This window comes from Pelodiscus sinensis, chromosome 21 (genome assembly GCF_049634645.1).
Source record: "Pelodiscus sinensis isolate JC-2024 chromosome 21, ASM4963464v1, whole genome shotgun sequence".
Classification (NCBI taxonomy): domain Eukaryota; kingdom Metazoa; phylum Chordata; order Testudines; family Trionychidae; genus Pelodiscus; species Pelodiscus sinensis.
In genome coordinates, this window is record NC_134731.1 from 3,345,921 (window position 1) to 3,373,905 (window position 27,985).

General features: G+C 41.3%; 2 protein-coding genes across 19 annotated transcripts in view; one reads left to right on the forward strand and one right to left on the reverse strand.

The window, feature by feature from the left end:
- The window catches only part of NCOR1 (nuclear receptor corepressor 1), a 112,991-nt gene extending 95,922 nt beyond the window's left edge, over positions 1-17,069 (reverse strand). For 15 of the 18 annotated variants that reach the window (XM_075904334.1, XM_075904331.1, XM_075904327.1 and 12 more), the window contains exon 1: positions 16,861-17,014. The gene's annotated coding sequence lies outside the window, so the exon portion shown is untranslated. Of the gene's footprint in view, positions 1-430; positions 645-9,342; positions 9,432-16,860 lie in introns of those variants that run through there. The other 3 variants (XM_075904321.1, XM_075904320.1, XM_075904322.1) reach the window with 3 other exon arrangements.
- Positions 17,070-20,363: 3,294 nt separating this feature from the next.
- The window catches only part of PIGL (phosphatidylinositol glycan anchor biosynthesis class L), a 97,659-nt gene continuing 90,037 nt past the window's right edge, over positions 20,364-27,985 (forward strand). Inside the window, exons 1-2 of the mRNA XM_006138745.3 lie at positions 20,364-20,719; positions 26,009-26,108. Of these exons, the coding sequence (XP_006138807.3) occupies positions 20,476-20,719; positions 26,009-26,108 (344 nt within the window). The 5' untranslated portion in view covers positions 20,364-20,475. The remainder of the gene's footprint in view (positions 20,720-26,008; positions 26,109-27,985) is intronic.

Below are 27,985 nucleotides of genomic sequence, written 5' to 3' on the forward strand. Positions count from 1 at the left end.
ACTAAAATTTGATGCAATTATATAACTATTCACAATTACATACTAACATCCCTACTAAATTCACCTTTTTTCTTTGGGACCCTTTTTTTAAAAATGTATATGAATGGTTCTGTACTTCCTTTTGGAGTGTGAAGCCAGATGGCCCAGTATTCACTATCATTCACCAGTTCTATTAGACCCTAAAGGTGTGTATCACTGCACTTGGGTGCTTAATTCCCTCTCCCCAATCTCATCCCCCCCCCCCCTATAAATGAGAGTTTTGCTGTGGCAAGTGAAAATGTGAATACTACTTTGTCTACTGACAAAGTTAAAATTGCTTGTAGGGGATATTTCGTCACCATTTTCACAAACTGGCTTTTAGCAACAGGGCTGTGTTGACACAGTATTGTCACTAAAAACTGCATAGTGTAGATATACCATAAGAAATTACCACCATTGAATGGCATGTTGGCAGGCTCAGTTTAGCAGACAGGTATGCATAAAAGGCAGCTTTAAAAGTGGCAGCCTTGTTAGCAATCTCTGTCTCTCCACTGTGGACTACAGAACTGCGGGGTGCTCCCAAGTGTTGTAGTCTTACTGCTTGTAGGAAGAACCAGCACTTTTCTTTTTGAAGAATTAGCACTTAAACATCCATCCATCACCAAGAATCTGTCTAAATACAATTCAAAAATCAGTCAAGCAGGCTCAGGAATTCTCATCGCTACTGGATATCCAAATAGCTATGATTATTAAAAAACTCAGTTATTATCACTTGCGTCCAAGGAGGAAGGTACACATGTTGAAAAAACTCCATCTGTTTAGCAACATAAGACACCATGAACAACTAATCTCAGTACTCTTACATATGGTCTCTACAGTCTTATTTAAATACAAAACACTTTTTCTTTAGTACTACTCTTTTGTCCAACAGCATAACTGTAATGTGCCTTTTCAGCCTGTTTGCATGAAACATATTTGTCAATGTGTATCTTTAGTCTTTCACAGTATTACACAAAAGTGTTAAGTATTTAACATAGCAGGAAAAAAAATGAGAAAGTGATCATGCTTCTAAATGCTACTTTAATCCACACTTGAGGGCACAATTGAGAAATAAAATCCTTGAACACTTGTCTATGTTTCCTGATTGTGGGTGGCTAATGAGCCTTAAAGTTGAATTCAAGGGATATTTGGGGGTTTGACAACAAATTTCAATAAAGCTGAATCTATTTTTTAAAATCCAAATATTTAAAAGAGCTAGGTAGACATTCTAGAATAGCTTTGACAACTCAAACATTGCAGCACACTAGACATGCACATGAAGCAATAATCTAACAAAATGCAAGTGAAACCTGACCACAAACTGACTTATCACAGGGAAGTAAATAGTCTCCATTCAGAATCTTAGCTAAGTGAAATCTTTGTGTAACAAACAGCATAAATGGGAAAAATGAATGTTTAAATTTCTGTTTAGTAACTTTATTAAAAAATATTTAATTTGACCACATTTAAAGGATGCAGGAAAACAAAAAAGGAAATGACAAACAAAATCCTGTGTGAAAACCTACAGGCAGCACATCTTGTTTCTATTGGTTGGACAATGACATGCAAAGATGCTATTTTTATTAGGGGAACAGAATCTGAGTCTCAGATTGAGAGTAGAAGAAATAGGGGCTAGAGCACAAAAGAGACATGATTACCCTCTCTAACACACCACTGGTGTTCTGACTCCAGAGAAACATCAGCAACTTTAGAAACTTAATACTGTATATGTGAAAATGCCCAGTCATTTGTTTTTTCCAGTGACTTCCTCAGTGTGAACTAAAAACGTGCCAACTTCCATTTTTGACAATAATAATAGCTTTACAGCTCAAACTTGAGAGGGAGGGAAGAGACTAGAGAAAAAAATAGCAGAAATGGTATTAGAAGGGGTAATTCAGGCCACAAGCAAGCTGGGAAATGGAGAATAGAGACCATGTCTTCTCCAAAAACTTTGGCCCATAACATTTTCATCATCATACAACCACTGTACATCAGTGCATTTGCATACTTGGCTGATTGCATCAGCGATGCACATACTAACCAGGAGTACTTTTGCATGGATATAAAGCACAGTGCATCATGGGTAGATTATCCAAGTGTGTCATGTACCACCATCTGGCACAATGGCTTCCAGGATATTGTCAGTGTTTTGTGAGATAGCAAGGATTCAATCTATAATTTTTGGGAACTAGAGGTCAAATTCTAGGGGTGCAATTTGTTCCATCCTGGAACATCTCCCACATTCCATAATTTTCATTATTTTTTAAAAAAATCCACAAACCTACATGATGATTTTTATCCTCTGCCAGAAGAATGGAGCCCACAGACTTACTAATATTCATGATAATAGTGCTAATACAGGTCACATGATTGTATTTGTAGATCTGTAGGAACTATTGAAACACATAGGATCACAATGAGGATATCCTTGAGTTTGTTGATGGACATAGTGGAAAAAAGCCCAGACTGCTGATGTCATTCATAAAGCAGCTGCAGACAGTGGAACACTAGCTCTGGTGCTGAGAAACAAGCATTTACAGATGGGAGCACACTATAATGCATGTTTGGGCCCAAGAACAGTGACTGTAGCATTCCTGGATTTGCATGCTGAGATCTCCCAAGTCCTCCACAGAAGAGAGAGCGAAACAAGACCTAGATTGCCACTCCTTTCTCCGCTGTCAATCACAATCTGGAAGCTTGCAAAGCCAGACTGCTATTTGGAGTTAAGGCCACTGTCATGCAAGTTAGTAGGTTCATTAAACTGCACCCAGGCTGTGATTAGTGGAAGGCAAGGAACAGAGGATAGATTTGCAACTGTCAGGTTCTGAATTGCAGTGGTGAAAAATATATGGAAAAGGAAATAGAAACAGTAAAAATCAGTTTAAAAATATCGAAGTAGGTAAAAGTCAGATCCATTATCTTCCCAAAACAACAAACAGAATATCACAGTTGGACTATGGCTATAATACATCTCCTAAAACTCCATGGTTCAACAAGGACAAGTACCGAATCCAGCACTTGGGATGGAAGAATCCCAAGCACTGTTACAGGCTGGGGACCAACTGGCTAAATAGCAGTTCAGCGGAAAAAGACCTGGGGATTACAGTGGATGAGAAGCTGGATATGAATCAACAGTGTGCCCTTGTAGCCAAGAAGGCTAACGGCATATGGGGTGCACTACGAGGAGCATTTCCAGCAGATGCAGAGAAGTTATTATTCCCCTTTATTCGGCATTGGTGAGCCCACATCTGAAGTACTGCATCCAGTTCTGGGCCCCCCACTATAGAAAAGATGGACACATTGGAGAGGGTCCAGCAGAGGGTAACCAAAATGATTATGGGGCTGGAGCACATGACCTACGAGGAGAAGCTGAGGGATTTGGGCTTATTTAGTCTATAGAAAAGAAGAGCGAGGGGGGTTAGGATTTGATAGCAGCCTTCAACTTCCTGAAGAGAGGTTCCAGAGAAGATGGAGCTGAAGCTGTTCCCAGTGACAGATGGCAGAACAAGGAACAATGGTCTCAAGTTACAGTGGGGGAAGGTCTAGACTTGAGATTAGAAAAAACTATTTCATTAGGAGGATGGTGACGTTCTGGAATGGGTTCCCTAGGGAGGTGGTAGAATCTCCATCCCTAGAGGTTTTTAAGTCCCAGCTTGACAAAGCCCTGGCTGGGATGATTTAGTTTGGGTTGGTCCTGCTTCGGGTACGGGGTTGGACTCAATGATCTCCTGAGATCTCTTCTAGTCCTAGGATTCTGATTCCTGACTGATGATTGTACAAACTCAGACTCATCTTTACCAGTCTCAATCCCTTTATACATGAGAGTCATGCAGTTATCAGCCTTATTATTAATGGTGTCATGAGATGGAAATGCCAAGAAAAACAGCAACGAAGAATTTTAATTTAACAAACAAGAACAGATAGTAAGGGCTCCCACTTGATCAGTGTTTCAGATGACTAAGTTTTAGAATAAACTTCCCTGCTAAGTATTACAGAATTGCACAATAAATTAGAACATTTAGCTACATAAACATTAACAGAAGAGGCCAACTCCAAAACAGAGCACTCTTTGCTTTAACTCAGGAAGCAATCAAAAGGCGGGTTTCCAAGCACACACTGGTTTATCCTGTAGTAGACATACTCCACTTGTACCCTCCAGACCTTGCAATGTGCATTCTGTTGGAGACAACCACAAGAGACTAAGGATTCTTTTCAAAGTACATATAACTTTTATAGTAATTTTTTTTTAAATGTAATTGAGTTCTCTACTAGATCAGCATCAATAATTCATATAAGGCATTAACCATGTTAGGAAATTCCATAATACAACTAAGAAAACACTTTTGAAGAATAAAATGTATTTTTTAAAAACCTTAAGATCCTTTTCATAAGTGTTGTGGATTATATATTACTTTGTTCTTGAAATCTCAGAAATGACATGAATACGTCCAGAGCACTTGAACATATGCTATCATGATAAATTAAAATAATGCATTTTTTAAAAAATTGTAATTAGCATTTTATTGTAAGTTACTTGTTTTCTTTTATTGTAATGCCATAAATTTATACTGCTTTCTCCATTTTCTGTGACAAGAAACCTATTAAAAAAACTGAACTGTCCTTGAAGACTTTAGTCTTAAGTTACGGATAACATTCTTTTTGTAGAGAGAGGGTATGATCACAAGAATTGCCATTCCTATTTCTATTAAGATATCAAACCATGAAGCACATAATGTCCTATTCATAGTGTATAATCACGCTGCTCAGTTAATTAGAAATGTCTTAAGCATATGGGGCCCTCAGAAAACCACTGGGAATAGTACCATATTGTCGGGGGGGAGGGGGGAGAAATCGCACAACACAATGCTGTTGCGTTTTCTTTCCAATTACTCAGAACTTTAAAATATATCAATCAAATCCAGTTAAATCATTCCATATTTTAACCGCAATTAATAAGAAATCTTCATATATGAAACAAAAGACTATTAGTATTCACAAAAATTAAGTTCCAGGGAAACCCAGAAAGAGCAGCTCATTAGCAAGAAAACTTGGAGCAATTTTAGACTTTCAGACTTGGAATATAGTTTATTTAAGAATGGGGGAAGAAGGGAGTGGGTGTGGGGAGGCAGATGATTTAAATCTTCACTGAAGAATTTGGAAAGAGACCATTTAAATTCTCTCAGTCCAATTTCTGAAGTCACAATGGGGCAATTACTAAAAGCTGAGTATAGCAATTCTGTTAACTACAACATGCAAAATGAATCTTAAAAAAATTCACAAGGTATTCACATTTCCCCACCACCCACCACTTGAACACACTTTTAATGACAGTTTTAATTTGTCATTAGAAACATGCAAAAAGATCAAATTTAACATTAAACTATTCTATCCATGCATACACAGAATCAAATGAATAAAGAGAATTGTGTCTGACCAATGTTTGTACAAATAGCTTGACATGATTTAATACTGCAAGCATACACTGTTTCCACAATGCCAAAATGTTTGTTCCACTTGTCTCAGAAGAGTTAGAAAGCAATGGCACTGTCAATGTCAAATCTAAAAAAGCAGCATGGTTCCACAATATTCACTCTCCTATATACTTTTCCTTTTAACATTTATATTGCCTCTACAATCAAATCTAAACTTCATTCCGTAAAGGATTCTACACCAAGGCCTTGTCTATATGGGGAAATTTACCACAATATATTTTTCAGGTAAACTATTGCAGAAGAGTTCTCTGTGTGAACACTATTCCAAAAGAACCACCACTTGAATTAATCCCCATAATTATTTCAGAATACCACTAAAATAGAGTATCCACATGGGGAGATCATATAATATTTTATTTGCAGTAAATTTCACCTGGTAGACAAGACCTAAGAAAAGTTAGATAAGCCATGTAGGGTGCGTCTACATTCTAGGGCTTAACTCAAAATAATCTATGCAAATTGAGCTACATTAATTGCATATCTTATTTCAAAATAGGGATCATCTACAGAACACTTATTTCCAAATAGAGCACTCCTCCTCTGACTTCCCTTATTCCTCATACAATGAGGGTTACAGGACTCTGAGTAAGGAGTCCTCCAGCTTGACAGTATTTTGACACCATTTCAAAATAACTGCCTGCTGTGTAGAAGCGGATTAAGTTATTTCAGAATAGTGATAGTTATTTTGAAATAGTGTTGCAGCGTAGACATACCCTTAGTCACAATAACTTCACTTACACAACTTCTTTGCCCACAAAATTTCCCTTTTAAACCAGCAACAAATATGAGGATTGTATTTATTAAGACAGATGTGCGTTTGTAACACTGCAGTACACATGCCACAACTGCAGCCTTCTTGTCCTGACACAAGCCTTTCCTTATCTTACCTACTGTTACCATTTCAGTATCAAAACTGAATTTCACTAACAATTAAAAAAAACAGAAATTTCAGCCTGTTTTGTGATATAAAGGGTAATGTCGCATCATATTGGTACCAACAAGTGTTGTTCTTGGACAACAAAAAGTAACCAATCTGTAACACCACCTGACAAAGACACCTTCTCCTGAGTGACCTGAAAAACTTTTTTTTATAACTTATAAAAAATAAAACTAGATGTATTATTTCTAACTATAGAAGCTGGATGTGGACTATCCTGTATAACTGAAAATATAACTACAAACTTTAACAAAGATCTTTCTGCCCACTCAGCTATACTATTATTCCCTCTCCATCCTACAAACCTATTTCTAGAAAAACTGGGGAAAATATTAGGAGCTCTTGTAGACTGCACTGACGATCACCAGAGGGGACTTTCATGCACGAACTAGTGAGTACCAGGCACACAGTTCTGCAGGAAGTCCTAGCACTGAAACAACTAAACAAGTATGATTTTTTTTTTAAAGATACATTTTAGTCCCCTAGACTCAGTCACTTTCCCTTGGGCAAAAAGATTTGGAAGTAAAACAAACAAACAATCAAAAAACACCCACCACCTTACTGAGTACCCACTCTGGACTGATAGAGAGAGAAAAGGAGCAGACATGGAGAAAGAAGGCAGACATTTATAAATCATTTGGAATTTGTGTGTGTGTGTTAGTGTGTCCAGCTGAAATTAATCAGAGCTGTAGAACATCACTGGACTAAAGTCATAGAATCATAGAATACTAGGACTGGAAGGGACCTCGAGAAGTCATCAAATCCAGTCCCCTGCCCTCATGGCAGGACTCAGTCCTGTCTAGACCACCCGATAGTTGTCTATCTTACCTGCTTTTAAATATCTCCAGAGATGGAGATTCCACAACATTCCTAGACAATTTATTGCAGGTGTTTAACCACCCTAACAGTTAGGAACTTTTTCCTAATATCCAACCTAAACCTCCCTTGTTGCAGTTTAAGCCCATTGCTTCTTGTCCTATCCTAAGAGGTCAGGAAGAAAATGTTTTCTCCCTCCTCCTTGTGACACCCTTTTAGATACCTGAAAACCGCTATCATGTCCCCTCTCAATATTCTCTTTTCCAAACTAAACAAGCCCAATTCTTTCAGTCTTTTTTCATAGGTCAATTCTCTAGACCTTTAATCATTCTTGTTGCTCTTCTCTGGACCTTCTCCAATTTTTCCACATCTTTCTTGAAATGGGGTGCCCAGAACTGGACACAATACTCCAACTGAGGCCTAATCAGCGCAGAGTAGAGCAGAAAAATGACTTCTCATGTCTTGCTCACAGCACTCCTGTTAATGCCTCCCAGAATCATGTTTGCATTTTTTGTAAGAGCATCGCACTATTGACTCATATTTAGCTTGTAGTCCACTATAACCCCCAGATCCCTTTCTGCCATACTCCTTTCTAGACAGTCACTTCCCATTCTGTATGTGTGAAACTGATTGTTCCTTCCTAAGTGAAGAACTTTGCATTTGTCCTTATTAAACATCATCCTTTTTACCTGAGACCATTTCTTCAATTTGTCCAGATCATTTTGAATGATGTCCCTATCGTCCAAAGGGGTTGTAACCCCTCCCAGCTTGGTATCATCTGCAAACTTAATAAGCGTACTCTCTATGCCGATATCTAAATCGTTGATGAAGATATTAAACAGAACCAGTCCCAAAACAGACCCCTGCAGAACCCCACTTGTTATACCTTTCCAGCAGGATTGTGAACCATTAATAACTACTCTGAGAATGGTTATCCAGCCAGTTATGCACCCACCTTATAGTAGCCCCATCTAATTTGTATTTGCCTCATTTATTGATAAGAATATCAAATGCCTCACTAAAGTCTAAGTATACCACGTCCACCGCTTCTCCCTTATCCACAAAACTCGTTATCCTATCAAAGAAAGCTATCAATAACCAGTATCAATTACTTGTTAGGAAAGAACTATTATTATCCTCCTAAAAGAGGTGGGTTGCTGGTCCATGATTATACAAATAAATAGCAAGTATATTATGAGAGTAGCTGTGATGGGGGGAAAAAAAAGGTCAAGAAAGCAGTTAACCCGGCAGGGGTTGGAGTAGCCCTGCACTGGTTGCGGGCAGGGTTGCTCCAGCTCAGTGGGGCACACCACAGGCAGGGGGCGCTGCAGCTCCAACAGAACAGCCCCCACCCACATCACGTTTGATTCACATTGTAGGTGACATGAGAAGAAAACAGGATAGACTCTAAAATAGCCAGTGATAGGAACAACAAAAGCCAAAGAGCTTCACTGCAGTCAAAAATAAGATGCCCCGTGTTATCCATCATAAGTAGATATGGAACATCAACATGACTTCCACCTACACTAAGGCCACAATTCTGATTTATGAAGAGGAAGTTTCCATGAACATAGACTGCACTACTGTCAAACACCAAATCCATTTTAATAAAATAACTTGTGAAACATTTTGCGATCTTATATTAGTTCAAAAGTGTGATTAAGAACAAATTTTTGTTGCAATTCTGAAAGAGGAACACTGGTTTCAAGTTTCCCAATTTGGGCCAATTCTACAGGATTTTTAAAACTGATCATTTAATTCATTTCTGGAAAGTAACTGCTAAATTTAAAAGTAATGTTTCATCAAAGCAACAGTTACTGAGTTAATAAGGTGCAATTTACAAATGCTCTTATCCAGCAAAATTTTATACTAATCACCATGCTATAATTTATGTTAAATAAAAATTATTAATGTGAACAGAAATTCAAGGCTAGGGTTAAATGAAACAATGATGCATTAATGGAAGACCACAGGAAAGGGAATTAGGCAACATAATGTTTAAAACAATCTGTTCCTAAGGAAGGGAAATCAGACTGTATTAAAATCTGTTAAGTAGTATCTAATCAGCCTCGCTCTTACCTTGGAAAAAAGTATGCTGCTCGTAGAAAAGTATATATAGGTGGAACCTCTTTAGTCCGGCATGCTCTGATCCAGCAACATCCATGGTCCTGCAAGATTTTTAGTTAGCCAGATGTTTACTTATCATGGGTGTGGCCAAGTTTCCCATGATCCCACAAAGTTTGTTTATAGCCACCAGTCCTGGCTCTCAGTGTTCTGTGTAATTTAGCTCTAATTTACCCCAAAATGTCTTCTAAGAGCCCAGTAAGCAGTGGTAAGTGTTGGTAATGCTTCTAGACAATATTGATCTCCCATGGTCTGGCAAATTCTCTGGTTTGGCACCAGTCAGGACCTGAGGGTGCTGGACTAGAGAGGCTCAACCTGTACCTCAAGCAAAAGTAAACGTTTACAGAGTCAGGCCATTGTTTAGTAAACAAAAGATACAATTCCATTTCTAGTTTCTCATTTGTTGGCTGCAGAGGCAGCATCTGAGTGAAGAAACACCTCATCCCTCTTCAGGATCTATGAATGCCACAGGTGTAGCTGAAGGACCTCCCACTCAGCCCTTTTTGGCCAATGAAGTTCACCGCACCATGAGATCTGGGGAAGTACTCCTGATCTCACTAGTTAGAGTGATAGGGTGTAAATATTTTCTTAAATTAAAGTAGGTTTAAATTTGTGCTAGGTGATGGGTTAGATACAACCACTGAGGGGATAATTCAACACTTGTAGTTAGGTGTTATGGTTTTAAAATTTCACATTAATTTTGATATGAAAAGCATGCAATACTAGACAACATTCATTCCAAAGACATTTTATACATCTCCTGGTTTCCTCTCCACTACATCTCCATTACTGTTAGGTCCACGTAGGAGAAGACCACATAGCTGACTAGAACCACAAAAGTGAACCCCCACACAAATAGAAAATTGGAAGCCATGCCTTAAAAATTGCTTTCTAGAAAATAACATTAATCAGTCCAAATGATGATGCCAAAGTTCACAGAACCTTGTATTTGAACATACTGAACCGCTCCTGTTTCAGTGCTTCTTAAACCCAAATGAATCACATGATCTAATCTCAAACCTCATAAATATGAAATATTACTCAATCATCCTTCCTGTTTAATATCCACAGTCTGCTTGCTTGATCAAGAGCTTCTGCATATATCAAAAGTAATTACGACATAGGAAATAGTTTTAGCTAGAGAAGGCCGGCCATCAGAAAAAACAACTTTTAAATAAATGGACTATACAGCAAGTTCACTGTGTGGTCACAGTTCTCCAACCTGCATCCTCCTACCACATCCCATTTCTCCCTCTAATGGATATCAAAAGTACCAGATTTTAACGATCACCTGAATTTGACCATTAGAGGCAAATTATGATGTAGAATTCATAACTAAAAGACTGCAGAAGAAAACAGAAGTTGAGCAATCCGGCAAGGTGACCAAACATATCACTGCATTCAAAGAGACCCAAGATTGCCCAAAATGCTAACCAGGAGATCAAATGATTGAAATTCTTTTAGAAGTCCACTAATCAACACTTATACACATTTTTTTTTTAAAGTATTTTCCGTCACTAGTATTTATTACACAGTTTTCTAAAGATCAATTCTAATTCAAGATCAGGGATGTATCAGTAAAATCCCGATCAGTTAACCAGTTTAAATATTACATTAACCAAACATTTAACCGACTGAGCAGGATCCCAGGTGAAGACACCACCCCAGCCCGGCTGGAACAGCCCCCAGCTGCAGAGCCTTCAGCCCCAACCATGTGTGGCTGGTTGCTTACTCCTGGCCCTGCGTGGGGCCACTCAAGGGAAACCAGTTAACTGTTACTCAGTAAGAGCGATGTTTACTAGGTAACCAGTTACCCATTCACATTGCTAGTCAAGATATGGAAGATTCTCACCAACACCAGTTCGTACATTTTCTGTTTTCTATTATGAACTGCCTGGAAACATACTGAGTGTTAGGAGAATTTAAAACTATGACAGCCACTGTCTCTATTCCTGTTGTAAATACATTTTTGTCAAACAATGTTTCAGGACAAAAAATTATGCAGCAGATTTGCTTCTTTAAAATGTGATAAATACTTAAAGCAGCTTCTTACTAGGAAGTCGTTTAAAAAGGATTGCATTACACATTCCTTTAAATCTATTAATTGTCTTTTTTTTTTTTTTTTAAGAATCTAACTTAGCCCAACAAAACAAATTAAGGGTTAAAATAGCTACTGCAACCTCAAAGTCATCTCATAATTTATCACAGAACACTCTAAGACTATTGCAATAATTAATTCACATTGGGGAAAGTTAGGAATAAAACAGCAGCCACCAAGCGTAAATCCCATTGCTTCTGTTGGTTTACTGATTTAGGTGGAACAGTCTATCTTGAAATAACTATCCTTTGGGTATCTTCTAAAATGTAACTTTCAAAAATTATAGACCTTTATTAGTACAATATTAATCGGTAGGTCATACAGAGTATACTACATTCTACTCGAGACAACTATGGGATTAACACTTTAAAATTTAAAAAAATACTCTTAAAGTCTACAGTGAATGAGTAAAGCAACCACATAATCTTTACCGCTAATAGGTATAAGATAATTATCCTGTCAAGAAATCCCAAGGGCCCACCTCTACATGCCCATGCACATCAAGCACATAATTTTCCACAGAGTGCACAAAAACACAGGATAATACAATTTCCATATTGCAAAAATCACAGCAGCGCCAGCTCCCTGGTATCAGAGCCGGCAGCCAGTGTGCGCTAGGAGCTGGCTCCCTGCTGCTGGTTCCACTCCTGGGGAGCCAGCTGCAGAGCAGGCTCTGGGCGGGAGCCTGCATATAACTGTTACAGTAACTGATAAGCTTATGCTGATTGGTTACATCCCTAATATTAATCCAAGATAATGGATATAAGTCATGGATGTGCTTTTTCCATTGAAAAGTATCTCCAAAATCTTTTCATGATCAAGAACACAAATTAATTTTTTATTGCGCTTTTACACAATTACCTACTCACCTACTCAGAGTTTTGCAGCTGTAATAAATTTACTCTTCTAACATCTCCAAATAAAACATGAATCAGTAGGTATATAGTTTAGGATGAAGGATAGTTAAGTTTTATAACAAAATGCTCTGGATACAAGTTAAAACCATAACCAGCATTTGTTCATCAGATACTTAGAAATTAAGACACTCTCAAATTATTTGTAAAGTTGTTACCCTTAATAGGAGCTTCAGTAATGTCTCTATGGGAAATCTACTGATAACTTAATTACTAAAGCAGTTTTCCACAATACATCCTCACCAGTTTCCCTACAGCCAACTCTGAAGTCAATTTTTCTCTTTTTCCCCCAGGGATAAGCACATACAGTATCATTTCAAGATGACTGCTGACAGGATTAACCAAAGTCACTTCCTCTGAAATACAACTGCAGAACAAAACAAGAGAATTTTTAAAAAGCATCACACCTTGATGGATAAGTCTTCTATTTCTTCTGATTTTTGTTTTCCTTTTAGAGGCACTCTCACAAGGTCAGTGAGAAAATTCTAATTTTCAGCCTTAGATAATCTGGTCAGACAAAGCACCCAAGATTTTTAAGTCCAGGTGGCAGTGATTAAATTTTACTTGTCTGGACTGCATTTGATTGTTTCAAGCACTTGCACAATAGGATTTTTCCAGAAGTTGACTAACACATCTTCATTCAAATATAAGATCTCTATTTTGCAATAACCTTTGAAGTCATAAAGAGGTGAAAGTTAGTCACTAAAAAAAAAAAAAAAAAAAAAAAAAAAAAACACATGACCAATATCTTCCTCAAGCTTTAAGAAATAAAAACACTACATACCAAAGCACTCTAGAACTACTTGGGTAGCACTGTAAGTATTTTGGATATTTGGTGATTTAAGGGCATACAAATTTCCTCCTGGTATCCTGACAGATCCTTAGCTCCAAGGTAAACTGTAATTCTCTGCATGTACACCCATATTCCATGGTGAAGCTCCATAAGGTCCAGGTGATTTCAAGCTTGTAGCGATTTATCAGTGAGAATGGATATAAAAAAAATAAAATAAAAAAAATCAAGGGAACACCACAATGGAGATTTTATCATCATACACAATATCACTGCTAGAAAGAGAAGTGAAGAACCTTTCCTTGTAAGTGGGAAATATATTGAGCACATTCCAGATTATTTGCATAATTTAGAAATGGACGAAACTAAATATTTACAGACAGCAATGGTGCATAGGTCAGAATTTTCATCTGAATCATCTACAGTGGAAGGACTATATGGCATATAAAGTTAATTTATTCATTCTTTGCTTGTGACTTTGGTTTAGATTTGACTCAGGTTCACAAATGAGTACAAGAGTGTCAGACTAGCATTCAGGAAACGTTTGTTCATATTATGAAACCACTATACAGGTAGCATTCTTGCTCAGAATTGTATTGTGCTACAACGCACTTGCATGCGCCATACCTGGCTTCCACCTTATTATGATCACTACAATTAAGTTTTTTAGGTTAGCCATATATATTTTAAAAAAAAGTGAATACTATTTTGACTACTTAAGGAAATCCCCAATGAAAAAGCAAATTTTTTGTGCTCTCCTTAAATTAAGATAAGAAAAGATAAGCTATATATACACTGCACACAAAAATGGCCCAGAGCTTTTAACGAAAATTAGACCCACACTGAACAAAGAGAGAGATGATTGTTATACAGAAAAAAGTTAATGTGACAGCCAATCAAAACCGAAGTCTGGCTGATTTTAATCTATTGTTATGAGTAACAACTAAGATAACCGAAAGATTGAGGGTTTTTTTTTTAATTGTGCATGTGACAGTGGTTTGTGTGGAGTCCATTTCCCCGGTGTAAAAGTCTCTCACCAATACTAGCTGGGAAGATAAATACTGTAGAAAATAGGAAGATGTAATTATAAGGCCACACCAACTGGTGAAGAGAAACTGAAGAGATTCAGATGCAGGTATAACTACTATCACCTAATTTTTTTGAAGTCTGATTTCTAGTTGACAGTGTCCTTTTAAATTGAAAGGTCAGAATGAATGGAATTTTGCATTCTATCAGCATAAGTAAATTCTGGGTCCTGAGTACATTTAGAATATCTTAATTTCTATTCTGCTAAGATTGTGATATATTTTGATATTTTACATCAGCAAACCTTTTGTTCTATGTTCAAAATACATTCTGATTAAACACTATTAGCTGCATTGTAGGTTAGCATACATGACACTAAATAGAAAAAACCCTTTCAAGGTGGCATTTCCTCTGTCCACTTCCAAATGCAAGTAATAGTTCCAACAGTAAGACAGTTTCCAAATGTTGCTCATATCTAAACATATTACGCGTGTTTAGGAAAGCATTAATGAGCAATGTCATGCAATATGCTTTCAAATAAAGAGTAACCTTATAGATTAATATATATATATATATATATATATATATATATATATATATATAAATTAACCTTGCAAGGAACCTATATCAGAAAGCAATACCAAGAAAAATTAATGGCACATTCACAGATAATTCCAACTGAAAATAGCTACAAAGAATCCAGTTCTCTGAACTTTCCTCAACTTAGGGCAAGTTTGTAACCTCTCTCATTCACTCACTAACTAGATTTCAGCAACTTAGAAATCCACTTCAAATATTATATTTTTCTTTTTCGAACATCGTTGTCCTTTAGTTAAGAAGGAACTGTAGAACACTGACATTTTACTACACAGTAAGGCTACGTCTACACTGGCCCCTTCTCCGGAAGAGGCATGCTAATTTCTAACTTTGGAATAGGGAAATCCACGGGGGATTTAAATATCCCCCGCGGGATTTAAATAAACATGGCCGCCACTTTTTTCCCGGCTTGGGGAAAAGCCGGAAAAGAGCGTCCAGACTGGCGCGATCCTCCGGAATAAAGCCCTTTTCCGGAGGCTCTCTTATTCCTACTTGCAAGGCCATGTTTATTTAAATCCCCCACGGATTTCCCTATTCCAAAGTTAGAAATTAGCATGCCTCTTTCGGAGAAGGGGCCAGTGTAGACGTAGCCTAAGGCAAAAAAAAAAAAAAAAAAAAAAAAAAAAAGAGAGAGAGAGAGCAAGAGACTTGGACACAATCCTTATGTAAAAAGAAACATAGTATTGTAATATTGCTTTTATTCGGGTCCTAAAACTGTGCTCTACAAGTTACCACTATGTTAAAAAAAGATAATCTAGCCCAACTTTCCCTTACATGATAAAAGTCTATCTGAAGAAGTGGGTTTTGCCCACGAAAGCTCATACCACCATCTACATGTTTTGTTAGTCTTTAAGGTGCTACTGGACTATCTGTTGTTTTTTTAAATACAGACTAACTCCGCTATCCTTCTGGAGTGTTTAAAAATAAAATGAAATACATAAATCCAGTATAGAACCAGCTGTCATTATCCATGGACTGCACTGGTTTAAACTAACATACAATGTCAATATATTTACATAAAGCCTAATATTTCAAGTTAACTCACTAGTGATACAGGGAAATATCTACCACCTGGATACATTATTGTTTTTTCACTGAAGTTACATAGTTCTGTTCAATGGTGAAGTAAAAAAGATGGTTAAAGACCTTTTTTCCCCCCAAAGCAAATAAAACAAAAACTTCAGACAGCAGAAGAGTTTATTCAGCACAGCATGCATATTTACACTTGCATTGAATATTAAGAGTGGACAGACGACTAATTACTATTAAAACAACGTACTTCTACACCGATAACAACGAGCCAGTTTTGAAGAGTAGCATCAGACCAGGCAGAGAGGGCTCTACCCTCAAGTTCGGACAATTCTAGAATAAGTCACCTCCATTGTCTCCTGCAACCCCACACGGATGAGAGGAACTCGGGATGTTTACAGATCCCAACGCCACAATTCAGTGTCGGCATCAGCAGCAACCCCCCCCCCCCCCAGCCCAGTGAGAGAGGACGGCAGGCAGCTCAGGGGCAGCAGCTGCTTTCCCACCTGCAGCTTCCGTGCCCAGCCCATCTTCAGACCCTACCTGCCTCGCACCCCCCTACGCGCCTCTCCCCTTCCCAGAGGGCTGGGTTAGGGGCTGCCCGCCCCCCGCCCTTCCCTAGGAAGCAGCGATGCTCTGGAATTCCGCCAGCAACCTCCTGGCAGAAACCTCCTCGTCCCCCAACGCCTACCCCGCCCCCACTCCGCGCTCGCCCCGTCACTCCCCCCCACAAGCCCGTCACAGCTCACCCCCCCCAAGGGGGGGTCTCTCTAGATGCCCCCCCCAAAATCCCCTCCAGCCCCCACTCCCTCTGCAGCGCACGCCGCCCCCGCCAGCCCGCCCCCTCCCCGCTGCGAGGAGAGGGCAGCCGAACATGACGGCTCCTGCAGGCCCGGAGAGGGCGGGGGAGGGAACGGCCGGGAGCCCCCGCCTCCGCACCGCTGCCGCGCTAGGCCCCGATGCCCGAAACGGCGGCCGCGCCGATCCCCCGCCGCCCGGCGCAACCCTTCCCCGCTTACCGGCAGCGCCGCGCTGGAACCGAGCGGGCGGGCGGCTCTCGCGAGCGGCCGGACTCGCCGAGTCTCTCACCTCAGCCTCAGCGCCTCCGCCGCCGCCATCTTGTTGGCTCCCCCCACCTACTCGGCCGGCTCCGCCCACTTCGGCCGGGTCCTGCCAGCTACGTAACAAACCCTCACAGCCAGAGGCCTGTTTCCCGTGTTCTCCCCCGCCTTATCCGGAGTTGCTCACAAACACTCGGGCTTTTTCTATTCTCCTCTGGATTCCCACAGACAACGGAGAAGGCTGGCCGTTCCTGGGCAGCGGAAGGTGGAGGGCGTCACTATACCGCTGCCAGGACCTTTCGATCGGTGCAGCCGTAAAGGCCTCCCCCCCCCCGGGGGGAGGGGGGATGGAGCGGGATGCCCGCGGCATGGCCACAGGGGAGCCTTTGCCATATAGTGGGGAGGGCAAAGGGGGCGCTGGCCCTAGGGAGCAGAGACTTGGCCATCGGGTGGGATCTCAGCAAAGGCGCGGGGGGGCGTGAGGAGAACTCACTGTGGGAAGGAGCAGAGGGAGCTGTGGCCCCATTGGCAGGGGCTGGGGACTAAGCAGTGGCTCTCTAAGGGCTGCAGTGTCACACTTGCTGGGGGAAGGGGGGTTAGTTACAGCACAATGCGTTGCACTGACACGAGCAGACCGGCTGTTGTCATCCCCAAAAGTGAACCATGCCAACGGCCAGTGCGCTAAAATGTCAGCGGGCTGAGCGATAGTTCTGCTTGCGGTGGCTCCGTTGGCCAAGCCGCTGGGTGCAGCAACAGAGCTCTGCAATAGACAGAGGATCCCCTTTTTTTGGGGGGGGGGGGTGTATTTTATTCAACGAATGATATCATACCCAGAAAAACTGTATACACGCACCCACACCCAAATAAAGGCAAATCAATGCATTTTATAACAAGTGAAATGTTTATCAATGCGGTATAGGTGGGGAGGGGAGGAATAAACAGAGAAGGCAAATCCAAATACCTTACATGCACAATGTCTGGGATTAAAATAAGAGTGAATACAGCACAGGGAATAAATCAGCTTTACATGTTATCAGTGCAAATAATGCATTTCTTTAAAAATCCATGTTACAGGGCTGTTAACGTGAAGATTGGAATGAGCGAAAATTGTAGGTATTTCAATGAAAGGAGCACAGTAAAATCCTTCAGCACAGGTGAAAGTCCATTTTTAGGACTACCTTAAAATGAATCCTAAATTAAGGAAATCCCTCTCTAAAAGGGAATGAGAGATGGCAAGTCTGCAATATATTTAACATGTTTCATATACTGTGCATAGCTTGAAGGGCAGAGGAGAATAAATAAATTAAATTAATTAATAAAATTAGAAAAAACAGATAGTTCTGCCAAGTGTCAATTTCAGGGAGACTCATATTTGTAATTCATTTTTCTCAAGCCTCTTGTACTAGTGATGAAGGGTTTTTAAAAATGTCCTAATGAGACAATTAAAATGTCACCTTTATTCTTTTTAAATGACCCCTTTTCAAGCGGCCCATTGCAAATAAATTTTCTGCTAATTTTTTGAACATTGCCATTTTAAATGTACTAACACCACAGAGTGATCCCAATTCTCAGGCATTCTTCACAGGAAAAAAAGGACTTCTAATGAATATAATTTGTCATATCTTAGGGAGTGAGCATCTCTGATTCCAGGCTCTTACAGGCTGCATTGAGTGTGAAGGACTTAGCAGGTTGATGTACTTGATTAGTACAGTATGTTATTATTAATAAATACATTTATATTTATCTGTTAAATTGCTGTACAAGTGTGCCCTAAAGAGTACACACTTCATACTCTCAAACTTGCAAACACCTACACACACAGTTTATTTTCTGGACTATGAGTGAAACCGTTGATTTCAATATGTTTACTCACAATGTGTAAAGTGAAACATGCACAAATTTTTATAGTGTCAGGTCCTAAATAGACAAGACAAATAGTAAAAACAAGACAATCTACAGCAGAGGTGGGGAACCTTTTTTGGGTCAAGGGCCACTGACCCACAGAAAAATCAATCAGGGGCCACATATAAGTGAGAAGCAAACAAACAAACAAAACAACAACAACAACCCCTCAGTGATTTCCATGACTGAGAAGGAGAAAGATACTCCCCACATTCCCCTCGCATACCGGAGCCCAGAGAAGCTCAGGCTTGTAGATTTTGTGTGATCCACCTCCACCGGGGAGCTGGAGCACCACCATGGGCTCCCCAATGTTGTGGGAGGAACCCCAAATCTCGGAGGCCAGATTTAGGCAAATCAGGGGCCACATTTTAGGTTCCCCACCCCAATCTACAAGTAAAATGTCAAATGTACATGTATTTTTAGTTTTCATATTTTGAATGTTGATTTCCCCCAAACTATGGTCCTTATCCTGCTCTGCAATCTATGTCCAAGTGGTTCAGACTTTATCCTTGTTGACTACTCTTCTCTCCTGCACATCCCCCAAGAAAACATTCTTAATATATTTTATTACTTTTCTAATTTTAAATTATATATTTTTTTCTGTTCCTCTATTCCCTCCACCTTCCTTCCATGGTAAATTCAGCCTCTAATCAGCACTACAGCCTTCTATTTGATGCTATGACAGTTATAATTGCTATGCATCACAGAGGTCCAAACAGGAGTCTGGAATCTCTGAAACCATGCTACTTTTGCCCTACTGCTCCTTCAGCTCTTTTTTATTTAGAAGATTACAACTAATCTATGTGGCTCCTGTAATCTACATTAGATAGCAGCAACAGGATAAACAAATTGTACAATCTTAAGTCCTATATTTATTATATTCTCTGGTTTCTCTTCAGCTAGTATAAATCTTTCCCCTTCTAAAGATTTGTGTGGAAAGGAACATTTATTTAAGTGCCAACTTCCTGTATTTGGTGCTCTCCAAGACCCATGAACAAACACAGTTGTTGGATCTAAAAGTTTACAATGTACGGCCATGCAACTGGATTTTCACAAACTGATCCCAGATTTCAGTGGTGTTGAAAGGTCCATCCATTTGGACCTGACTACAGAATCTCATCTGAGGCTCCAAACCAAGAGGGAAGAACTTGGCGTGTAAACTCTCTTGGTCACGACTGTACTTCCTATGAGGTTGGTACCTCAATCTACTGCTTAGCACATTCTTTGTGACTATAGCAAGACAAGTGATTATAAACAGTGTTGCTTAATTTCTTGTGGACAGAGCAAAATGCATGCAGTGGGAGAGGTGACTTTAGAGGGAGTGCAGACAGCGATAGGTGCGTATGGGGACTATCTGTAGCCTTGATGTGGCCTTTTCTGATGTCCCCGTGGGAGCCTGCAGAACAGGGGAAATTGCTGAGGCGGGGGGGGGGCGTTCTTTGTGCACCAACCCTTTTGTGGGTGGAGTTCCTGCCAGGGGCTCGTTTTCCCCTCCCCCCAAGGGGGCAGTGACGGAGGAGAGCGAACCCTGCGTGCTTCCCTATCCCTTCCTGGGTTCACACAGGGAGCCGGCCTTGCTCAGAGAAAAGCCCATTCGAGACACGGAACCTTTTTTGCAGCGTCCCCCTGTTCCTGCCCGGACCGTCCTGGTCCCTTCCGGTTTCGGTCGCTATGGCGCTGGGATGGCTCCTAGCGGCGCTGCTGGCGCTGCTGTGGCTGGGCTCGCGCTGGCTGCGACGACGCGGCGCGGGTTGGGGGCACCGAACGCTGTGTGCGGCGGGAGCTGCGCGGGCCGATGACGTACGCGCCCTGATCTTGACGGCGCACCCTGATGACGAAGCGATGTTCTTTGCTCCCACAATCCTCAGCCTGGGCAGGTTTCGGGCCGAGCTGTGGCTGCTGTGCGGCTCTACAGGTGAGGGAGGGGAGCTCGGGGGTGAGGCTGAGAAACAGGTACCGAGCGGGGAGCCAGAGACGGGAAATACCCCCACACCGCACTCAGTGACGTCATCAGGCCGTGACGTCAGCGTGCCGTGATGTCATTACCCTATGGTGACGTCAACCAATCAGGCTTTTGCGCTACAGCCGGCTTGATCATGATGTCATCACCCCACTTCACAATGGTATGATGTAACTGTGTTGTGTCAGACCCAGGGTTGCCAGTTTTGGTTGGCTGTTTTCCTGGAGGTTTCATCATATGATACCATTTGTAATGATCGGTCTTCAAAAACAATGAGTAGTCCTGTGGCACCTTAGGAACTAACCGATACATATAGCGTCAGGAGGGCTAAGCCCCCTTCATCAGATGAGCGGGAAGCTGAAGTGAAAATGACAGAAACCCAGAATTTATAACGGAAAAATAAAACGGGGGGGAGGGGGAGGTACTGTCAATTGTATTACCAGTGCTAATGAGGCTAACTCAGTGGGGTGGAAGTTTCTGTAAACTCCAGGACAGTCTGGAGGGTTGGCAACCCTCATTTGCCACACCATGACTTCAGTACACCAAGACATCACAATGTTAGGTGTGGCCTTTGTAGCAGATGGACACTCCATTAGGAAGTCATTGCCCCATCATGATACACTGTAGCATTGCTTACAAAATATCCACACAAAACACAATATTGTGTCTGATGCAATATGATAGCATTGCATTAAAGCCTCGCCATTATGTTCAGTTCTAACTGACCCTTCAGACTACTTTTGCAGATCTATAACTTGATGCACTCCCCCACTTGATAGCAGTCTAGAACGTATATATCCATGCCAACTGTACCTCCCAAGACACTTTACAATGAATTAGATAATAGTGGAAAGAAATAAGATATCTAGTTGTGTAGAAGCATAACATATGATTGTTTATAAAACATTGTGGTGTGCATGGTGCTGCATAGACACAAAAGACAAGGTTCATTAATTTCCTTATTAGAAACTGTATAGTGTCGAATGCACATCTGAGTCATTTATTAATGGGAGAAAGGGCTCTCTGCATTTCTCAAGACTACAAGTAGCTTATTCTCAATTCTTCTGTGCCTAATTCTCCAGGCTTCATGTCATAACAACCTCTCGAGGTGAGAGGAGTTAATGGAGTATTTGGAGCTCATTGGTGTTGCCTTTATCAATCAAAGTCCATCACCCATCTGGAGCTGAATATGAAGCTTCTAGGGTATTGCTGACTTGAATCATAAAGAGATGAGACTGGGACCCCATTTGGCTTTTCCTCAGCTGTGCAGAGAGGTTAGCAGCGCACAATGGCACCAAGACATCTCAATCTAGTGCATTTCTTATGGCTGAGAATATACCTGTCATTACATGCCATTTTCAAAGAAGTAAATCTGTTTTTAATCAATTTCCTTACAATCGTTGGCAATTGTCTTGTTACAGAGATTTCAAACATATCCAATTGTGTATTTTGTGCTACTTCAGATTCATCACTCGTGTTTTGTGTGAGGGAATCTGCCTTTGGAAGGGGATGGATGTATGGATCTTTCTAATTTCTTACTAGGATTCAGTGATTCAGGAGGTTGGTCCTTTGTTTGTTTGTGCAATAGATGAGGCTGGTTAGATATGGAGTGTAAGGTTCCCATTGTTTTCTTTGGTGAAATTTTAAAACAAAGACAAAACAGCTTCTTGGAAACCATCACACTTGCAATTGTCAGGTCATCACCAAAAATGCCATTAGAATTCATCAGGATTTGAGCATGGTGAACAAATTGTCAGTCACATAATCCAGCAATAACACCCCAATAGCTGCTTTTCTATTGAGAGAGCTCCATGGATGAGGTTCAGGAATTCTAGCCACTCAATGCTTTTCAGTAGCAATGGCTGCCCAGTAATGCTATTTTGTATTTATATAGCACCTGTCATCCTCAGATAGTTCACAAATTGTGGGTCACATTCTTTTCTCCACTGTGTATGAATCTCTCCTCAAAACGTCAGTGAAAGTTGTGTGTGTGTGTCATCGAAAGACAGAAATTGGCCCTGAATACATAAATTGTCACAGAAGCATAGCCACCTCTGCAGCGGAGATCAGCAACTCACTAACACGCCACACAGCACAGCACATAACAACAGAGTACATTTCGGCTAAGGAAAATCCTCCTTCCTTCCAATAGTATCCTGGGATCAATAAGGTCCAAGAGTAAGAGACAGAGACTCTATTTTTAAAAGACTCACATGCAGTAAACTGTACAGAACAACTTTAATCTGCCTGGAAAGGATGGAGGGTTGAGTTGATCCTGGTGGATCTGAGCCTCTGGCTCCAGGTAAGATGTAGCGTTCCAGTCTGATGTTTAGCTCAATAAGCCATCCCTTTGGATGATTAGTATCAGGAGCCTCCTGAAGACACACACTTCTGAGCTGCAGTACGAAAAGCCTACATTGTATTGTGACGAGCTTTACCCGCCCCGTTGTGACAGTAGATGTACACATGGCCTCCTCCATTCCTGCTGTGCCCTGAGTTAGGGAGACTTGGGCCAGCTCAGGCCGTAGGGCCTCCTCCCTCTCTGCTGCTCCAGGGATGCTGGGACACACATGTGCATGCGCGCTCTTCCCCTCCCTGTGGTGGGGACCGTGCACACGCTCCCTGCGCTGCTCCTCTTTCTCCCCTCCACGTGGTGGGGGAAGGGCTGTAGGTGGAGCTGGGGACTTACCTCCCCCTAGAAACTTCTCAGGTCTTCTTAAATGTTCTCTATGACAGCGTGATGGACACCTCTCCTTTTATCATAGTATAGATAAGAGAAGTTGTCTTTTATAAGGTTAATGTTTCATTCTGAGAATCATATAAAGCCGATTTTGACATTTTAGATTGCAGCACTTCATCAGCTGAGTGCTAGATTCCGATGACTCACCCCACAATTATAAAAAGCTCAGGGTAATTCAGAGTAGCTGACTACAAACTGGAATCACACGTTAAAACTCTGCTGTGCTTTCTCATTTTATTGCTTGGAAGTTATAATTGGCTGCACAGGGCAGCTCTCCTGGGGCCATATGAACTCTCACCTGGACTTTTCATGATTCACTCTAACAAATGGATCAGGGAACATGGAAGCAAGATGAGAAGAAAATAATTAAATCAAGAAGCAGCCGGAGTCTTAAATCAATGAGTTCTAGTTCCCTGCTAACCTTGGTCCCATTGTGTCTATTGTAAGATGTGCAGAATGCTATTTTCTAAATGTGGGTTTAACATCTCATAACATTCCTGTCTTGGTTCTATAAATGCTTTTCAATTCTGCTCTATTAGCTCCTTCATGAACATAACTTAGTACATAAGAGCGGCCACACTGGGTCAGACCAACAGTCCATCCAGCCCAATATCCTGTCTGCTGACAGTGGCCAATATCAGATGCTCCAGAGGGAGGGAACACAACAGGTGATCCTCACATGATCCCTCCCCTGTCACCCACCTCCAGAGAAACAAAGGCTAGGGACACCATTCCTACCCATCCTGGCTAATAGCCATTGATGGACCTAACCTCCATGATTCTATCTAGTTCTTTTTGAACACTATTAAAGTCCTAGCCTTCACCACATCCTCTGGCAAGGAGTTCCACAGTACAGTTGTTTTAGAAACAATACAGACTCCTGAGGAATTAGTTTCTCAACAAAGAGATTATGATAGGAAATCTTATACATTTCTTGTTCATTTAAACAGCATTTGATTATTGAAATATTATAGTTTTACATGACTCTTAATGCCCACGCATCTGATGAAGTGGGTCTTTGCCCACAAAAGCTTATGCTCTAATAAATCTGTTATTTTATAAGATGCCGCAGGACTTCCCGTTGTTCTTGCAGATTCAGACTAACACGGCCACTCCTCTGATACTTTACTCAAAGTGTAACTAACCCATGGAATTCACTGTAACAAAATATTGAGGCCAGGATTTTAGTAGAAGTAAGAAAGGGATTAGACATTTATTTATATGGATAAAAGGATTCTTCACTGTAACACTAAAAAGGATAAAAACATAAGAGAGCCATAAACTCATGTTTCAGGACATAAATCAGCCTTTATAAATGTGGGGGAGAAAGGCATTCTCTAAGAGTAGGTTATTCCATAACTATCCATTGTGGTTTTCTTGCATCTTCTGCTGAAGCATCTGATACTGGTCACTGTCAGACACAGGATTAGACTAGATCGGCCATTAATGTGATTTGGTGTGGCAAATTCCTGTGTTCCAACCAAGAGATCTCATTCATTGTAAAGGGCCAACTTTGCTCTCAGAGATGCACATGCAACCCATTTGAAGTCAAGGCAGGAGGGTGGCTGTATATGGTCCTAAAAGTTTACACTGGGGATGTTAAATATCGGTTAATTGAACAGTCGATTAACCTCATAAATTCTTATTGTTACTCAACTATTCTATAATCCCCGGCGGTGGGGCTGGCAACCAGCGCACTACAGCCCCACTCCCAAAAGCCCCCTGCCACTCCACGCTGCTGCCTCTGTATCAGAGGCACCAGTATGGGGTGCCAGGCGGGAGCTGGACCACGAGGGGCGCCAGTTTAGAAACCAGCTCCTCTTGCGGACCGACTGCCTGTCACCCTGTGCTGCTGCCTCTGATACAGAGGCTGTAGTGCAGGGTGGCAGCAGCTCCTGTCCGGGGAAAGGGGGTGTGAGCTCCCATGAGCTGGCACTGAGCTGGGCTGCCTGCCCGTCTGGCTCCTAATACACTTTAAATGCAGAGCTGCAGCAGGGATAGGTGCTAGATCTGGTGCAAGCCGGGACTGAGCTGGCCCAGGGGAGGGCTGGTGGAGGGGAGGGGCAGAAATGCGTGTAGTTATACCTATAGCATTAAGTAATAAGCGTTTGCTAAGCAGTTAATCGACTATACTGTTACATCCCTACTTTACACTGGGCCAAATGGAGTGTTTCCTGAGTATAGCCAGGCTGCCTAAACCGTTAAAAGTGTGGCTCTTTTACCGTTAAAGAGTGGCTTGCAAGTCTCCCCCCCTCCATTCTCCACCTATCAGCCTGCAAGGGGAGGGAGCTCTATCTTGTAGTGGAGTATAGGTTATAGGATTTGGTCCCTACAATGTACCTGTTCCTTTGTGGGGAACCCTAATACTAAGTATTTTCAAATCTTGCATGTGGTACCCACATGTGCTTGATGCTTTGAGGATTTTAGCTTTATAAGCAGAAAAATGTTCGCTCCACGATAAACTGAACTAACGTAGACGGTGTTACTGTATTTGTTATTCTCAGGAAATTACTACAATCAAGGTGAGATTCGTAAGAAAGAACTTGTACAGAGTTGTGCTATTTTGGGGATCCCTCCTTCCAATGTAACAGTTATTGACCACAGGTAACCATTTTTTAATTATAGCAGAAACTTCCTGTTTACAGAAAACAATGAGAATCAGCTAATGTACCCTGGACTTGGAAATCTAGTAAAAGATTATCTCGTGTCCCATGCAGCGAACTTAATTTATCAGTCAAATGGAAGTGCAATGAAACATTTATTGGCTACCATTGTAGTACTGTGTAAGGAAATCTAGGTCATTTGGACATGAATTCCAACGTATCTTGGTGCTTGTCTTCTGCACTGGGTTTCCAGGCAGGTGGATGCCGCACAGCTTCCGTGTCCTGCCACCCCGGAGTACAGGGGAAGTCAAGGTGGATGAGGGGAGGGGAGGAGCAGTGTGCGTGCTTCCCCTCAAGCCTCGGGGCTCTCCCCCCGGAAGTCGGCGCTGGCTCCACTCTTGCGGGGGTGCGATACTGGATAGCCAGTACAGGCTCCCCATTGCGAGGGGAGGACCCGTTCATTGCGCGTGCCACTGAAATTCATCTTATGTGCCACACTTTGCCAACCCCTGGGTTACAGCTGGTTCCTGACTTGGTTACGATGTAGTTACAACTAATAGTGTAGACTGGCCCTTAACTATTCTGCATAATCAAGCTAAAGGTTTAGGCATGTCAGTTAAGATCCTGTATGTGAATTGGAGTTGTGTTATGACTGGGCCTTTGGATATTTATGGCATCTATAGTTCTTTAAAAAAATTCCTGTCTGCATTGGTCTAATGAGCCATGGTAGCAGCAATTGGGATGTAACAGCACAATTTCAGCTGTACTGTGGGCAGGGCATTAGAGGCATGTCTGTGCCAACCTCAGCTGCTGTAAACTGCTGAGGCTCCATTGATTTCAGTTACTCTTATGCTGATTTGCACCAGTCAAGTGCACCTGACTCGACATTGTAGAAACAAGTTGTAATGTGGTTTGCTCTCGTCTACCTTTCTGAGACCAAGTTATAGCTCTGCAGAGGCTGGGCTGTAGCAGCATCCCATAATGTGCTTTTAATGAATTGTGTGTATTAAACATCATCATGTGACAACGTAATACCCTGACTCTGTCGACTAGATGTCTGCACAAGATCCTTAGGTTGTGTCCATGCTTACAAGCTTACAGAGAGCACATGTATAGCTGCATTATGCCAATGGAGAGGTCTGTCGTTGACATCAAACCAGCTCAACAAGCAGCGGTAGTTATGTTGGCAGAAGAGTGTCTCTGGCTTACATAGTGCTCAGTACACAACCGCTTATACCAGAAAAATGTTTATCACTCAGATTGATATTTTTTTCACACTCCTGAGAGACAAAAGTTTTGCCGACAGACGTGCTAGTGCAGACATGGCCTTATTCTGTTCAGTGCTGTGTGGACATGGGGTATATTATGAAATCACCCATCCTGTGTTGCATGAGTACTTTCGAAACTTCCTTCTGGAGAGGCAGTTTAACACACTGAATTAGTAAATGTAGATGCTAGAGATTGTAGAGACACTAGAAATGAAGGAGTGTTGTGCAGCAAAGCAGTGAACAGGTCGTTGTTTTAGTTTTCAGAATACATCGAAGAATTGGTCTGGTTTCAACAAGATGAAATTCAATAAAGATAGGTGCAGAGTACTTCGCTGGATGCACAACTATAAAACTGGAAATAATTGGCACGGCTGCAGTACTGGTCTGGGAATATTAGTTGGTAACAAGTTGAATATGAGGCAACAATGTGTTACAGTCGGAAAAAAAAGGCAAATATCATTCTGGGGTCTGTTAACAATAGGGATGTAAGAGTTTAACTGGTTAACAAATAAGCTTGATGCTTATTGGGTTTTGTTAATGGTTAAACTCCACCCAGGGTCCCGGCTGCCACCCCACACCCAGTGTCTAAGCTGCCACCCTGTGTCCAGGG